The sequence below is a fragment of the Leopardus geoffroyi genome, chromosome D4 (genome assembly GCF_018350155.1).
Source record: "Leopardus geoffroyi isolate Oge1 chromosome D4, O.geoffroyi_Oge1_pat1.0, whole genome shotgun sequence".
Lineage (NCBI taxonomy): Eukaryota > Metazoa > Chordata > Mammalia > Carnivora > Felidae > Leopardus > Leopardus geoffroyi.
Window position 1 is genome coordinate 72534712 of NC_059342.1, and position 18256 is coordinate 72552967.

General features: G+C 42.7%; 1 protein-coding gene across 14 annotated transcripts in view; it reads right to left on the reverse strand.

Moving 5' to 3' along the window:
* The window catches only part of SUSD1 (sushi domain containing 1), a 258157-nt gene that overhangs the window by 196813 nt on the left and 43088 nt on the right, over window positions 1–18256 (reverse strand). For 13 of the 14 annotated variants that reach the window (XR_006710319.1, XR_006710318.1, XR_006710320.1 and 10 more), the window contains 3 exons: window positions 13147–13326; window positions 4206–4303; window positions 2970–3156 (listed from right to left, as the gene is read on the reverse strand). Coding sequence is in view for 11 of the 14 variants with exons in the window: in XM_045469272.1 (XP_045325228.1) it covers window positions 2970–3156; window positions 4206–4303; window positions 13147–13326 (465 nt within the window). In the remaining 3 variants the exon portion in view is untranslated. The remainder of the gene's footprint in view (window positions 1–2969; window positions 3157–4205; window positions 4304–13146; window positions 13327–18256) is intronic. The other variant, XM_045469273.1, reaches the window with a different exon arrangement.

Here is an 18256-nt window from a genome sequence, read left to right on the forward strand (position 1 = left end):
AACTATAAAACCCTGATGAAAAAAAAATTGATAACACAAATAAATGGAAAGACATTCCATGGTCATGGGTTGAAGGAACAAATATTGTGGGGTGCCTGGGTGATGCAGTCAGTTAAACATCAACTTTTGATTTCAACTCAGGTCATGATTTCATGGTTCATGGGATTGAGCCCCATGTCGGGCTCTGTGCTGACAGCTCAGAGCCTGGAGCCTGTTTCGGATTCTGTGTCTCCCTCTCTCTCTGACCCTCCCCTGTTCATGCTCTGTCTCTCACTGTCTCAAAAATAAATAAAAACATTAAAAAAAATTTTTTTTTAATAAATAAATGTGAGACCTGAAACCACAAAAATCCTACAAGAAAGCACAGTCAGTAATTTCTCTGACATCGACCATAGCAACATTTTTCTAGATATGTCTCCTAAGGCAAGGAAAACAAAAACAAAATAAACTACTGGGACTACATCAAAATGAAAATCTCTGCAGAGTAAAGCAAAAAATCAACCAAACTAAAAGGCAACCAACGGAATGGGAGAAATATCTACAAATGACATACCAATAAAAAGTATTCAAAATATATAAAGAACTGATACAACTCAATACCCAAAGAACAAATAACCCAATTAATTTAAAAAGGGGCAGAAGACATTAACAGACATTTCTCCAAAGAAGACATACAGATGGCCAACAGATAGATGAAAAGATGCTCAACATCACTCATCGCCAGAGAAATACAAATCAAAACCACAATGACATATGACCTCACACCTGTCAGAATGGCTAATATCAACGAAACAAGAAACAACAAGTGTTACTGAGGATGTGGAGAAAAAGGAAACCTCATGCACTGTTGGTAGGAATGCAAACTGGTGAAGCCACTGTGGAAAACAGTATGGAGGTTCCTCAAAAAGTTAAACACTGAACTACCCCTATGGCCCAGTAATCACATCATTGGGTATTTTATCCCAAAAATACAAAAACACCAATTCAAAGGGATACATGCAACCCTATGTTTATCACAACATTATTTACAATACCAAGACATGGAAGCAGCCCAAGTATCTGTTGACTGATGAATGGATAAAGATGTGGCATGCGTGCATGCACACGCACGCACGCGCACACACACACACACACACACACACACACACACACACACAGAGGAATATTATTCAACCATAAAAAAGAATGAAATCTTGCCATTTGCAATGACATGGTTGGAGGTAGAGAGTATAATGCTAAGTAAAATAAATCAGAAAAACACAAATACTATATGATCTCACTCATATGTAGAATTTAAGAAACAAAACAAATGACAAAAGGAAAGAGAGAGAGAAACCAAGAAACAGACTCCTAAGTATAGGGAACAAACTGACAGTTACCAGAGAGGAGGGAGGTGATGAAACAGGTGAAGGGTATTAAGAGTACACTTATCGTGGAATGCACTTATTGTTGGTTAAGTGGCTGACTTCGGCTCAGGTCATGATTTCATGGTTCGTGAGTTCAAGACCCACATCAGCTCACTGCTGTCATTGCAGAGGCTCACTGCTGTCAGTGCAGAGCCTGCTTTGGATCCTCTGTCCCTCTCTCTGCCCCTTCCCCCCTCAAAAAAAATAAATAAAACATTAAAAAAAAGAATACACTTATCGTGATGAGCACTGAGTAATGTAGAAAATTGCTGAATCACTATATCTTACACCTGAAACTCATGTAACACTGTATGTTAACTGTACTGTATTAAAATTTAAAACTTATGAAAAAGAGAAGACATACTCCTTTTTAAATGTTTGTTTATTTTTGAGAAAGAAGTGGGGGAGGGGCAGAGTGAGAAAGGGGCAGAGGATCTGAAACAGGCTCTGTGCCGACAGTAGACAGCCCGATGCGGGGCTCAAACTCACAACCTGAGCCAAAATTGGATGTGAGAAATATGCCCCAATAAGGCCTATTCCTACTAAATCCACAGCAGTTTATCATTAATTTTGAATAAGATTCTCTAGTTATATTAATTCTACAACATCTTTCCCTACATATTATTTGTTTAGAAAGAAATATTTTGGGTTTTTTATATATAAGTACCTTAGGAATCTAATCTGTGTAATTTTGTATTTGGCTTTCTATTGTTAAGATCCACAGACTATTCGATTATTTCTGCCAAATCCATGTCACTTCCCAGTTCCTGGTGGTAGTAATACCCGAAGGCTGAGGTACATTTTAAGTGGGACATCAAACAGCTAGTTGAGAACCACCTCCACTCACCCAAAATAATAAATGACACTAATGGCTTCTTGAGATTTGCTTACAAGGTATTTAATCAGTCCTGACACCCCATAACCAAAATTACGAAAAAAAATTTATTATAATTGTCACAATATTGTTGTAAAAATCATGTGATAACTATGTGCAGTGAGGTTTATTACTACTTTTTGAAACTCCTTCCTGTCCACTTCTCTTCTCACTTAATATCTCCCTTCCTGCATCTTAGGGCTGCCTCTTCCCTATCCACTCACTCACTGTCAACTTGATTCCCACCCCTCACCGGCCCTGGGGTCAGTTTCCTACCTAGATGGAAAGCTGCTGGGTCACCCTCTCTGGCTCCTCCTCTCTTATAGCCAAGAGTAAGAAATGACCTTGCCCTTTCTGACCAAAGATAAGCCACATGGCTACTCTCTAGTTCCTTGGATAATTGGGAATTGGCTGCACTGTCACCAAATGTTCTCCTCTTTTAAATGTCTCATTACTTTCCATTTCAACCAGGGACCCAGCTGTGAAACAATACATCAGTGCATCAGTAAGATAGGAATCTCTCTTACTAGATCTGCGCTGGTTCTGACCCCTGGAGTAACTGCATCCTCCTGGCTACAGATCTCAGAAAATAAGTGGGAACTCTCATGCCCAGTTGATTCTGAAGTACACTTCCCCACATCCTGTGCTTAACATTTCCCAGGAGGCAATGAGACTTCCCCTCTACCTACCAGCTGTCTGGAACCCAATGATGGCGGGCACAGAGCGTCTGGGCAGGGCGGTGAAGATGCTCACGGTGTAGTTGGTGCCTGGGTACAGATCTAGGCACACTTCGGGGGTCCTGCTGTCTGTGGTCAAGTTGACGGTCTCCTCATGAACTGATTCCACAGGGTGCAACCGTTGTCCTTTTATGTGTATCTTTGGGAGAGAGAAAGAAAAAAGAACCCACCATGACTCCAGTTAAAACAATAGAGAGGGGCGCCTGGGTGGCTCTGTTGGTTAAGCATCGACTTCGGCTCAGGTCATGATCTCACGGTTCGTGAGTCCGAGCCCCACATCAGGCTCTGTGCTGACAGCTCAGAGCCTGGAGCCTACTTGGGATTTTGTGTCTCCCTCTCTCTTTGCCCCTCCCCCACTCACAGTCTTGGTCCCTCTCTCTCTCAAAAACAAATAAGCATTTAAAAAATTAAAGAAATAAAAAAACAACTGAGAGAGACACTTTGTGGGGCTGGATCCCACCCCCTACTACACTGCGCACCCAGGGGAGATGAATAGGTTAAGTTTCTGCTATCGGGTATCTGATGATGAAGTCTCACCCTAAGAAGTGACATAAAATGACATGAATGACCAGCCATCAAGGAGGCAGTCACAACCTGAGAGCCACTCTCTGCATCCTGTCACCCAGTCAGCAGATGCTTCCAGGCCCCCTCTGGAGGAGCGAAATACAAGTGCTTGGAAACAAGCGATAGTGATGATGCCAAATATAAATATATCCCCCACACATATACTCTGTCGAATGACAAATATATTAAACACAGAATGTAAAATAAAATACACTAGACTATGTTAAAAATTCTGATCACTTTTTAAAAGGACAATCATGGGGCGCCTGGGTGGCGCAGTCGGTTAAGCGTCCGACTTCAGCCAGGTCACGATCTCACGGTCCGTGAGTTCGAGCCCCGCGTCGGGCTCTGGGCTGATGGCTCGGAGCCTGGAGCCTGTTTCCGATTCTGTGTCTCCCTCTCTCTCTGCCCCTCCCCCGTTCATGCTCTGTCTCTCTCTGTCCCAAAAATAAATAAACGTTGAAAAAAAAAATTTATTAAAAAAAATAATAATAAAAAAAAAAAAATAAAAGGACAATCAGACAATTAGATTGAGAAGACCTTAGAGCAGGAAGTCCCTCCAAGTCACGTTCCTGTCTCATACTATTTCTGCCCTGTCAAGAAAACGTTGATCATTTTACTTACCACATAGATAATCTTGGAGACTGTTTTTCCTGGGTTTATTTGCCACCTCACACAGCTGTTATTAAACACTGATACATCATTAACTTCTGCAATTATTTCTAAAACAGAAAAAGAGAGTCCACTCACAAAATGCATCAATGGGCTTTGGAAAAATCCCAATGGCAATCATGATGGACGTAGTTTATCTGTGCAGCTGACAACTCGGCTAATCACCATTCATGCTCTGATTCAGAAGCCAAATCAGGCAATTCGAGCTGCCCCAGGCCAATCACCCAATTCATCTTCATCAAAGATGGGCCTGGCCCATTACCTGACTTGGAGGAAAAGAAAAGACGGATAGCCACTTGAGTGTGGGTAAGAATTCCAACCTGTGATTGGCCTGGCAGGCCACTGGATGCCACTGGCGTTCCACTCATGTGGGATGGAGAGGCCCAGAGCTGAGCCCTGAATCTTCCCTGCAGCCACATAGGTAAGATCTGTTTCTGGCTTCCCCATCTGACCTGGCTGACACAATGCTCTTATTTCCAGGTCACTGCTGTTCCCAACAAGGAAATGACATGCATCACCACACACAGGGCCATTCTTCAGCAGCAGTGTGGGGTAAACTACATAAATTCCCCACAAGGTCCCTGGATAATTCTGGGGCTCCTCTAACTGAAGCTATTTAATTCTGATCTATCAGAAAGCCACAGATTTCTTCAAGTTGTTCTGCTTGAATATTGTGTGTATTTCATGTAATAAATTTGGCAGTGTGGGAAACCATATGAGGACATTGGTTCTGAGGTAACACAGTTTCCAAGGGATTGTACTGGCTCTCTTTCCTCCCCTGCTTTACTCACCTTACCCCACTCCTGCTTCCCAGGGTGTCATTCCCTTGTGTAATAAATATAAGCCCTGTGCCACAGGCTGTGCTTTCCGGGAAACCCAAGATAAGACTCCCATCAAGAAGGGTGAGAAAGGGGCACCTGGGTAGCTCAGGGGGTTAAGTGTCCGACTTCAGCTTTGGTCATGATATGGCCATTTGTGGGTTCAAGCCCTGCATCGGGCTCTGTGCTGACAGCTTGGAGCCTGGAGCCTGCTTCAGATTCTGTGTCTCCCTCTCTCTCTGCCCCTCCCCTGCTTGACTCTGTCTGTCTCTCTCTCAAAAGTGAATGAACATGGAGGAGGAGGAGGAGGAGGAGGAGGAGGAGGAGGAGGAGGAGGAGGAGAATGATTACAAGAAGGGTGAGAAAGAGAATTCCCCATCTCAGAAGATGCCTCCCCTCATCTCATCCCGTCTCTCCCTTCTCAGCCTCCAACATGGGAAAGAGAGCCTGACCTGTACCTTGTGTACCTGTAGGATTGACTCATTTCCCCTGTACTCACAACCAATGCCACCATCAGACTGTGATCTACGGATGATCTCTTTGCCAAAGAAGATTTTACATCTTTACTAAATCACCCCATCAGCAGCATTACTGGGTCTCGGGTAAACCCAGGTCAGCCATCAGTAAGTGAGAATAAATACAGACAGAGAGAGGAAAACAGGCAAATTTCTGGTGAGACACCAGAGGATCACCTATGGCTGTCTAAAGCATTCCTGGGTCTCTACATCAATGCTTTTCCCAGAGCACAGATAAAATGAAATCAAAGAAATATGCCAGTTGTGGACATGAGTATCCTAAGAGATGTAAAGATCCTATCTGTTTGCATCTGAGGAGCATGAAGATGACGTTGGTGCCAGTCTTTCATTAGCATGAACAAGCCCCAAATACTCCGGGACCCTTCCCTCCCCATCACCCTTCAAAGTCCCTGGAGCCCTGGACTCCCCTGCTCACTCACACATCACTCTGATACCAACTCACCACCTGGTCCAGAAAGAAAAGGAAACATCCCACCCCTCACCTTGTCTCTGACCGCCAGTGAGGCAAATGTTCTTCTCACTCAGGACCCCCCTGCTATCCAAGCAGAGATTAGAAAGGAGACATGAAAGTTTCCTTCCTTGTCCTTCCCTTCTGCTCATTCACTATGACAACAGCAAATGACATCTCAAAACTGCCATCTGCCTCCTGCCTGTGCCGTGCTCTCTTGCACGGATGGACCGAGATCTGATTACGGGGATGTCAGATATTTCATCCCAAGGGGCCGTTTAACAAAACATGCTTGCTTTTCCCTCCAGGTGTCACCAGGTGGAAAGACCTCTTTATAAACACATCAGGTATTAAACATCCACATTAATGCTGCCGTTTTAAAAGAGATGCCCTCATTCTAACAGTACTGATAACTGAAAACATTTCTGGAAGTTCTCTTTGGAACTGGCTCCAGGGTTCTTTATTCACCATTCACTGAATGATGAATCCTCCCATGCCAGACGCTGGGCTGTGACAATGATCAGAACATATCAGAACATTCCCTTGGGAATGTGTGGTCTAACGGAGGGAGCAGACATAGAAGCAGGTAAGTACAACTCAATAAATCTTAGAACAAAGTTACACAGGGTAGAGAGAAAGGAGCCACCCCACTGTCACTGGAAGACCTGGGGAAGCTGGCTTTGTGGAGGGCATGACCTTAAGGGACGAATGGCTAAAGAGGGGGGAAGACACCCAAGCAGAGCGAACCTAACGCAGGTCTGGAGCTACAGGAGGGTGTGGCATATTCACGGTGTTGAGTGACAGAGAAGCGTAAGGCACTGAGAAGGGCGAATGACAGGAAATGAGGCTGTGGACGTAGACAGAACAGACTGGGCTGGATCCTGCCCGCCAGACTAAGTGCAGACTTACTCCCACGAGCAAAAGCAGGAAAATAATGGAACTTTTTTTTTTTTTTAGAAAGATGATTCTGGTATTTGTTGAAGTAGACACCGGAGTAGAGCTGGAGGTTGTAAGAACAGGATACTCTTTACTCAGCACTTACAATATGGCCAACACTGATAGATCTTTAAAGACTAGATCTCATCTTGGGGCACCTGGGTGGCTCAGTTGGTTAAGTGTCTAGCTTCAGCTCAGGTCATAATCTCACAGTTCGTGAGCTTGAGCCCCGCATCCAGCTCTGTGAGGATGGTGCAAAGCCTGTTTAGGATTCTATCTCTCCTTCTCTCTGCCCCCCCCCCCACCCCCGCCTTATTCTCTCTCTCGCTCTCAAAAATAAATAAATAAACTTACAAAAAAAAGATCTCATTTTAACAGCAGTCATAAGAAGCAACAGTGAACACTTATTGAGTAATTACTATGGGTCTGACAGTATGTATAGTACTTTAAAAGTGTCATTTATTTCATTTTCAAAATAACCCCATGATAATCATTTCACCATATACGTGAGTCAAACCACCACGGTGTACATCTTAAACTTATGCAGTGATGTAGGTCAATTATTTCTCAATAAAACTAGAAAAAATATATTAAGAATTAGGGGCACCTGGGTGGCTCAGCTGGTTAAGCATCCAACTTCAGCTCAGGTCATGATCTCACCTCTCATGGGTTCGAGCCCCATATCAGGCTCTGTGCTGACACCTCAGAGCCTGGAAGCCTGCTTCGGATTCTGTGTCTCCCTCTCTCTCTAACCTCCCCTGCTCATGCTCTGTCTCTCTCTCAAAAAAATAAATATTAAAAAAATTTTTTTTTAATATATTAAGAGTTAATTTAAAATAAGCCCATGAGCTTGACATTATTGTGCCCATTTTATAGACATGAGGCTTAGAGAAGTTAAGTAACCTGCCAGAGGTCATATGGGTTGTAAGCTGTCAAGTCAGGATTCAAAAGTAGGCCTGTCCGACTCCAAAGCCAAGAGCCAAGGCACTGCAGAGGTTATTCAGCAAAGAAGGGGAGGAATGGTCTCAGGGCCTTGTGTTTAAAGCCATGAGACACTTCTGAGGGAGACACAACAGGAGGTGAGCGATAAGGACAGTCAGGAGTTGAGGCTGACTGCCAGTTTTCGAGCTTGACAGTCTGAATGGATTGCCTTTTATTGTTCTCCTGAGAAACACAGGGAGGGCTACCCTGGGTTTGTGAGGAAAAGACTAACGAGTGCGTTCAGAACATGCCAGATAGGAGTTATCTGCAGAATATCCAGGGAGAAATAATCTTGAGAGTCAGCCATGTGTGGATGGTCACTGAAGCTGTGGGTGCAGGTGGAACGTCCAGGGAGGACACGGAGATGAGCCCAAAGGCAGAATGCTGGGAAACATGGAACCCAACGGGAGCCTACAGGAGAAAGAGCAGAAGAGAGGGAGGAGGAGGCTGGCTGGTGGGTGCCTGGAAGTCAGGGAAGGAAGATCTGAAGGAGTGTCCACTTCCTCGAAAGTTATCTCCCTTCCTTGCCACCAGTTCCCCACCACCTCCTCACCTCCGGCCCAAGAAGGACCTGGAGCAGATCATCACGGCACCAGGGAAAACCTCCATCTCTTTATTCTCTCACATGGCTCTTTGTCCCCTGACAGAGTGCCCACAGCGTCATGATGAGATCCGAGGTTTGACTTCGGGCAGAGCAGACCTTTGCCTTGTCCAGTTATAGGACACTTAGGCCTCTCTGGCTTAAAAAAAAAAAAAAAAAAAAGGAGGGCCCCACACCATCCAGTTGAACTATTCACTAGATTTGGGGAACCAAAGCTTCAGTAGGTAATAAAGCACCTTTGGTTTGCTTTGGATTCTTTATGTGGTGCATGCATGTGTGTATGTATGTATGTGTGTGTGTGTGTGTGTATATATATGTAAATGTGTGTGTGTGTGTACGTATATATACATACACACATACACACACACACACGTACACACACACACATATATATATATATATGAGTATTCTACTAGCATCAAGTATTTCTCTGCAGTACTTAACACATTTGTAACTAAATAATTTTGTCTGGTTACTTAATGTCTCCTTAATGTCTCCTGAATCTCTCCTGAATGTGAGCTCCATGATGGCAAAGACTGGGTTAATCTCTCTATTCCCAGAACCTAATAGACTATCTTGTATTTTTTTTTTAATATTTATTATTTGGTTGATTGAGTGGATGGATATGGATATCTGATCAACAATGCTAAATGTCGTGGAAAGGTTAAGAGGAATGAGGACTGAAACTAGAACATGAATTTGGCACATGGTCACTAGTGGACCTTGGCGAGAGAGCCACCGTGGAGTGAGGGTGTTGGATGCCTGATTCTCCTTCAGGAGGTTGAGTGGAGAAGCAGTGTGGGTGCGGACAGAGAAAGTGGGAATAGACTATTCCTTCAGAAATCTTAGTGTGGACAGGGACTAATCCAGCATACTCTCTTGGTTTCCAATTTTATATCCTTTTTCTCTATTTTTAGAAACAGTAAAAGCTCACAGAGAATAAATTGAGGTGACCCAAGCAGATGGTCAAGCTCAGTGTCACTTATAGTCAAAATCAGTATCTGATTTCAAAATAAATGACTGATCTTCTAATATGACTCATAAACTACCTCCAAAGGCAGAAATTACCCAACACATTTCGATAATGGCAGCATCACTGAAATCAAAGTGACTACTTTGAATAAGTACATGCTTGGCTGTAAGAGTTCTTCAATATTTCTTTTCCTTTTTTCAAGTCACATAAAATAGGTAGAAATAGCATGGCTTAGGGTAGTGCTTTCCTAAAAAGCACTGTACACCTCAGGATGATTTTCTTGTGGCACATGAATAAATTTATATGTTTGCTTGCATCGACTTCTTTGTATATTAGAAAAAATACACAGTCATCCAACTCATAATATCACACATACTACAAAGTTTCTTTTATCAATAAATTTGAATTATACTGGGGCACCTAGGTGGCTCAGTCGGTTAATCATCTGACTTTGGCTCAGGTCATGATCTTGCAGTCTGTGAGTTCGAGCCCAGCACCAGGCTCTGTGCTGACAGCTCAGAGCCTGGAGCCTGCTTCAGATTCTATGTCTCCCTCTTTCTCTGTCCCTGCCTCGCTTGTGCTCTCTCTCTCTCTCTCAAAAATAAATAAACATTAAAAAAAAAAACTATAAAAAAATAAATTTAAATTATAATTTTAAATTTTGTGTTTTTTTAAAGAAATTTATTAAATAAATAATACTTTTGCTATGGCAAACGTTATCAGCGGGGGGGGGGGGCATTCAATAATTCAAGCTTGGGAAACACTGGTAGGAGAGAGACTGTGGGCGTTCCAGGCTTCCAGACCTAAGTTCAAATCCTGTCTCTGCCATTTACTAGTTACTGAATGACCCTCTGAAAGTTGCTGAACTTTTATGAGTCTCAGAGTACTCATCTACGAAATGAAATGTAACATGCTTACTTTATAGGGTTTTCTTGAGGACAAAATGAAACCAAGCATTAAGACCCTTAGCAGAGCCCTGGGCATCTAAGTCAGTACACAATCAACAGCAGCTATAATGCTTGACAGCCAAACTTCATACACGTATTCAAACAAATCCAAGCCATGTGGCTTTTATATAAATGTGTCCATTTATTCCAGCTGACCTTTCTTTTCCATCTTTCTTTTCCATAATTGCATTAGAGCTTCATGTGAGCACTCACTAGGCTGAAAAGGAAGATCAACAACAAAACAGAGGGGCAGACGCTCACGGGAGGCCTAGAGGAGTCAGGACCTGAGTCAGGTTAGGGGGCTCAGAACAGATCCCAGCAGATAAACAGTCTGTGTTTCAATAGAGATATTACCCTTCTGAGAGCACGGCATGAGTGAGCATCCACTTTATAATTATTAACTCAGATTCTAAACATGAAAAGCCAAATGACCTGAACAGAATGAAAGCCAGGCACAGTCTTATCAAGAATGAATCAGCCTCTTTGATCTTGAGGTAAACCAACCCACTAAACATCAAGCTTCCACCTGGGGTTTTTCCAGACACTAAAATGGTTGCCTAATTCTCAGCTGTCTGGAGTTGCCAGTCCAAACTGGCCTTAAAGAAAAAAAAAAAAAAAAGTCCCACCACCTTGCCGGAGTCCACACTCCATTAAAAACATATACAGATCCATGCTGCTAATCCAAAGAAACAGGGCCTCCAAAAATATTTTTAACTAAAAACAACCCAGGTAAAGTGAAGATGAATTATTCCACCCAACTTGGAACAAAACATTCAAACATAAAAAGAGGGATAAACAGAACGAAAACAGAGAGCAGAGGGAGAAGGCATTCGGAGGTTAGGCAGGAAAGCAGAAGACGGGGGGAAGACCCAGAAATGGACACTGAAGAAGGTAAACACAAAATACACACAGGGAGCTGGTACAGAAGAGGTGTGAAGAAATCGGTGAAAACAGGGAAAAGAAGGAAGAAGGGAGTTCGGCCGGGCAAGAGCCATGGCAATCAGCGTTTCTCACTACATTTCCAGAAGCCTCTCCTACCTACCCACCCAGATCGTGTGCACTGCACCGTGAATTCATCAGCATGCAAATCACCCCCTTTATCTGCGGAAATTGAATTTAGCTGCCAATCTTGATTGAGGGCATAGAGGCCTCCTCACAGAAAGATCACAGCTCTCAGGGAAAATGCCTTTTCTCTCCTTAAATCAAAGCTTGCATAAACCCAAGGAAACAGCTGCAGCTGGAGCCACAGACTCCGTGAAAGGTGGCAGGCTGAGGACGGTAATTATAATTAGCAGTTACATAACATGTTTGTTCTTCAAAGTGCTCTACAAGCATCAGCTAATTAATAGCTTACTATGCCCCATGCAGACCCACTGGTTTTTCAAGTAGTGACTAATCCCTGTATCCCCACTGAACTCTGGATGGCGGAGGCAGAGCAGGGTGAGCAGTGAAGCAAACAGCTGAGGGTCCAGAAGCTACGCCCAGCTCTCTCCAAAAGTGACGCCGAAAGTGGCTCAGGGCCAGGAACGTTTCCCCAAATGTTTAATTCAGCACCCCATGAGACCGCTTGCCTCACTTCCTCTAAATAACTCTTAGATGTCTCAAAGAGATATCTGTATATCCATGCTCAAATAGCCAAAAGGTGGAAGCAACACAAGTGCCCACCAATGGATGAACAGATAGACAAAATGTAAACACACGCAGTGGAATATTACTTAGCCTTTAAAAAGAAGGAAATCCCATCATTTGCAACAACATGGATGAACCTGCAGAACATTATGCTAAGTGAAGTAAGCCAGGCACAGAAGGGCAGATACTACATGAGTCTGCTTACATGAGGTATCTAAATTAGTCAAATCCACAGAAACAGAAAGTAAAATGCTGGTGCTATAGGGAGGAGGAAGTGGAGGGGAGGCATTGTTTAATGGGTACAGAGGTTCAGGTTTGCAAGATGAAAAGGGTCTGGAGATTGGTTGCACAGCAACGTGAATATACTTAACCCTTAAAAATGATTAAGGTGCTAAATTTTATGTTGTGTGTTTTACCACAACTGAAAACTTAAAAATAGGGGCACCTGGATGGCTCAGTCAGTTAAGTGTCCAACTCTTGATTTCGGCTCAGGTCATGATCTCATGGTTCATGAGCTTGAGTCCCACTTTGGGCGCTGTGCTGACAGCACAGAGCTTGCTTGGGATTCTCTCTCTCCTTCTCTGTCCCTCCTCTGCTAACTCTCTCTCTCAAAATTAAAAAAAATTTAATTAAAAATAAACATTAAAAACCTCTTTATCTATTACACCACCTTTTCTCTGAAAAGGTGTCAACGTGCCCTACACAGGACTCTTAAGTAGGCCCCCCTGAGAAAACGGTTCATGAGAAAAATTTCTCAGCCGGCCAAGTAGAGGAGATAGGACTCACTGTGATTTAAGGTGAGTTTCAAAAGATGGATGCACAAAATTTTCTATCCAACCTATTTTCCCAATCTACCCCCTAAATCTTCAGGATTTAGCTGAAAAACCTAAAGCCAGGTTGCCCTCTCAAGTAAATGGCACAGCCAAGCAGTACACAGAGGGAGCAATGGAATGGCTCCAGGTCCCAGGCTCCTGCTGGCCATTTGCTGCCAGGAAACAAAAGCCCCACAGAACAGAGTCTATACCTGTGCACGTCAAAGGACTTTCTCTCCAAGTGCCTTTCTCTGTGCAAATGGAAATGATCTTTCCTCCAGGGCTTTCAAAGCCCTCTTGACAGAGGTAATGAGCCACACTGCCCAGCCTGGAGCTGTGATTCCCCACCAGGACCGCATGCTGCACTTCCGGAGGATGGCCACAGTTGATCTCTGCAAAGGGAAGTAGCAAAGCACTAGTTATGACCCCCAACTTCTATCCTTATAATTCATATTTTAGAAATAAACATGTAGGGGCGGCTGGGTGGCTCAGTCAGTTGAGCGTCCGACTTTGGCCCAGGTCATGATCTCTCGGTTAATGGGTTCGGGCCCCATGTCGGGCTCTGCGCTGACAGCTCAGCCTGGAGCCTGCTTCGGATTGTGTGTCTCCCTCTCTCTCTGCTCCTCCCCAGCTTTCACTCTGTTTCTCTCCCTCTCTCTCTCAATAAATAAATAAACAAACATTAAAAACAATTTTTTTTTAAAAAGATACATTTAGTAATGATAGAGTCCATTCATCTGGGAAAAGAGAGAACATGAACCCCATCAAATAATCCAGTTGCAGACATACAAAATAAGATTGTTCAGAAGTAGAGAAAATAGATATACCTGACTTTAATGAAATTTACAAACATGTATACATAGAAAATGTTCCAATTAGGGATGCCTGGGTGGCTCAGTCGGTTAAGTGTCCAACTTCAGCTCAGGTCATGATCTCGCAGTTCAAGAGTTCAAGCCCCGCATCAGGCTCTGTGCTCACAGCTTGGAGCCTGGAGCCTGCTTCGGATTCTGTGTCTTCCCCTCTCTCTGCCCTTCCCCCTCTCGTTCTCTCTCTCTCTCTCTCTCTCTCTCTCTCTCTCTCTCTCAAAAATAAAGCATAAAAAAATTTTAAAAAATATGTTCCAATTATAAGACTATTTACATTATGAAGAATTCCTTGTTCAGTGAAATAATCCATCCCAGGGTTCTATTAAATATTAACATTTTCAAGTACCTTCTACCATGTATCACCAGATCACAAACTCCAAAATAGATAATAGATAATAGATGTAGTTTTCTTGCCAATTGAATATTAAATGAAATATAAACGAAATATTTGAACTTTGTAAAGCAAATTAATAAGGAAAGTATAGTCTAAACATTCAATTTATAAGTATCTTTCAAAGAAAAAAAATCAGCTGCAAAGAGGGAGGCAGGCCTGACATTACAAGACTGATATGAAATTTCTTCTCTGCAACTCTTAACTACTAGAAGACACTAGAATATTTACAGAAACTATCTGAAGTAAATGGATTTTGATGTTACCATTTTAGACCCAGCCAAACTCTACCTCATGTAAAAGAAAGTCTTTCTCTGCCCCTCCCCGGCTCGCACTCTCTCTCTCTCTCAAAAATGAATAAACACTAAAAAAATTTTTAAATAAATAAAGTTGAACAAGGTAAAAAAAATAATTTGAAAGTAAAGTTCCAAATTATTTCAAAAACTCTGAGCAATGAGGCAAAGGGAAGAAATGAACATGCTAAATTTCTCATGCAGTTATGGGGAGTTCACAGATACCATTTTATTACACAAAGCATAATAAATGTAAAATAAGGAGGTCATAATAATCTCAAATGCAACCAACAATCCCAGTCATACCTAAATACAGAGGAAAAAATATATACAACTTTTGTTATTCATCCTGCTTTTTAGTTTTCTCCCCAGTCTGTAGAAAGCCAAGAAAATTAAGCACTCTTGACATCCAGGCTTTTAAAATATAAGGGCAGGGGCGCCTGGGTGGCGCAGTCGGTTAAGCGTCTGACTTCAGCCAGGTCACGATCTCGCGGTCCGTGAGTTCGAGCCCCGCGTCGGGCTCTGGGCTGATGGCTCAGGGCCTGGAGCCTGTTTCCGATTCTGTGTCTCCCTCTTTCTCTGCCCCTCCCCCGTTCATGCTCTGTCTCTCTCTGTCCCAAAAATAAATAAACGTTGAAAAAAAAAAATTTTTTTTAATAAATAAATAAATAAATAAATAAAATATAAGGGCATTTATTGAGATAAAGCACTCAAAATAGAGGAAAATGGTATGATCTGTTCCCAACTCCCCAAAGACCATTCTTGGCCTTAGAAGTAGGTGGCTTCTCTTAAACGAGCTTCTGATACAGAACAGGTAGATTTCATGGAATTGCACTTGCCTCCATCCCATTATGGATGCTTGGACTGTTGCAGAACACCAGAGTTATTTCCCTGAGGGAAGCCTCCCAGAACAGGCTTTCATCTGTTGTCACTGAAGTTATCGTAAGAACCTCAATACAACAGCTCAACCCACCTGACCAGTCACTTGATTCCGAGATTTTTAAAAAGGAGTTAGTCTCTGGTCAGTGCAGATTCAAATCATGAGCAGTTATGGGACCAGAACCAGATGGTCATTTCATAAATCCTCCAACCCTGCCTACCTCACAAGTCCCATATTTGCCCACAGAGATTAATTCCCTTTTCATACATGTTTACCAGACACAAGGCTTCTTGGCCCTCATCATGTTTTTCCCTTCAAAGCATCAAACCTTTAGACATATCAACCAGCCCAAAACACTCCAAGACACAAGTATATTTGTGTGTACATGAGCAGCCAACCGAACAGGTGGTTAATGTTTCATAAGGCTGCCCAGTCATTGTTGACATCTAAAATATCTTCCAGTTAAAACCAGGGTTCAGTTATAGCAGGAAATAGAGGGAACAGCAGTGAAGAGATTGAGGGTGTAGGTTATGCAGGTTTATGGACCTTGAAACTGGAATTCTAAACAGCACATTGGAGACAGTGGGAAGGAATCCAGTGATAGATAACTGGATTAAGGGAGACGAACAGATTCTAAAGGTATAAGAATACAGAAGATAACTAAACTGCCTTCCATCCTTGGACACAACTAAGAATAATGGAAGACATGGTGGCTTTTGTTGGGAATACAAGATTTTTTTTAATTAATACCAAAAACATGGGGAGCCTGGGTGGCTCGATCAGTTGAGTGTCTGACTCTTAGTTTCAGCTCAGGTCATGATGTCTGCAGTTTGTGAGTTTGACAGCGCAGGGCCTGCTTGGAATTTTCTCCCTCCCCCCTCTCTCTCGGCCCCTCCCCTGCTCATGCTCTCTGCTCATTCTCTCTCTCTCTCTTTCTCTCTCATTCTCTCTCAAAATAAATAAACTTTAAAATTTTTTTAATAAAAAAATTAATACCAAAAATATTAATTTGGGAGTTGATGAGACATCAATAGCTTGGTCTCTAAGAACTAAGGTTCAGCAACTCAGGAAGGTGCCTAGTGGTAGACAACCTGGGCTCGTGACTCTATGCCTTCCCATTCCACAGCTACTCAAGTTGGAGAGTCTCTTGGCAAGAGATATTGAGAGAGGATTCTAGCATGGCTTGGATTAAACACATAGTTCTAAACAGAAGGTGTACATCTGACTTGCCTATGGGGCTTTGGAAAAACACCTATCTGGAGCCTCACAGCCTCTCCCCTTCCCCAGAGATAATTCTTCCGAATCAGTAGTACTGAGTTGGGTTCTTGGCAACCACATTTCTACAAGGTTCCAAGTTTGGTTTTTATGCACACCCTCAGCTAAATGGAATACTAGTATGAACAGCTACCGTTTATCATCACATGCTTGAGGGTTTAACATCTTTCTATGAATATATTATGTCTTCCCAAAATATGGCCAGTTCATAAAGGACAGACTCTTTATTTTACAATCTCTTGCACCCCCACAATGCCTACTTAAAATAGTATGTTTTAGGGACTCCTGGTTGGCTCAGTTGGTTAAGCATCCAACTTTGGCTCAGATCATGATCTCACAACTTGTGGGTTTGAGCCCCGCATCGGGCTCTGTGCTGACAGCCCAGAGTCTGGAGCCTGCTTCAGATTCTGTGTGTCTCTCTCTCTGCCCTCTCCCACTCACACTCTGTCTCAAAAATAAACACTAAAAAAAAATAAATAAATAAATAAAAAATTAATAAATAAATAAGATAAATAAAACAATCATAAATTTCTTTTAAAAAATTATATGTTTTACATAGTAAATACTTAAAGAACTGTTCATTGATAGCACACTACTACTTTATCATTGTTCAAGATGCAACAAATGTTACTTTGATATGAGCAAAGCCCCTGAGGAAGGAAACCTCAGTACATTATAAGTATAAATAACAAGACAGGTATACATTACCTCTGTGTTTGTTATCCAACAGAGGTAACTCACACCCACCAAACACCAAGTAGATGAAAAGAGAGTAAAAGACTCACAAAAACTAGTATCAGTTTTGTACCAGGGAATTCTGTTCAAACCTCAATAATTTTATTTTTATTAAAAAACAATTTTTTTAACGTTTATTCATTTTTGAGAGACAGAGCAGGAGCAGGGAAGGGGCAGAGAGAGGAAGACACAGAATCCAAAGCAGGCTCCAGGCTCTGAGCTGTCAGCACAGAGCCCGATGCGGGGCTCAAACTCACAAACTGCAAGATCATGACCCGAGCCGAAGTCGGACGCTCAACCGACTGAGCCACCCAGGTGCCCCAAACCTCAATAATTTTAATCATGACAGCATTCACTGAAATCCTACTCAACATCAGTCTATTAGATATATACTATCTGACTGATTTCTCACAGAAAACCTTGCAAGGTAGATGGTTTTTTCTCATGTAGTTTATAGATATGAATATGGAGCTTAAGAGCCCCTAAGAGCTCCTAAGAGCTTAAGTCACATTCAAAAGTCACACCAATAGTAAAAGATAGAGCCAGCATTCAAGCCATGGGATGTATGGTCCCAAAGTCCAGGTCCATTAAATCTGGAAAGCCTCAGGGCACCTGGGTGGCTCAGTCAGTTAAGCATCCAACTCTTGGCTTCGGCTCAGGTCACAATCTCACTGTTCATGGGTTCAAGCCCCACGTCGGGCTCTGTGCTGAGGGTGCGAAGCCTGCTTGGGATTCCCTCTCTCTCTGCCCCTCCCCTACTCGCATGTGCTCAGGCATGCACTCTCTCTCTCTCTCAAAATAAATAAACAAACTTTTCAAAATAAAAAATAAAAATAAATAAATCTAGAAAGGCTCACAATGAAGAGGTCCACTCGAAGCCCT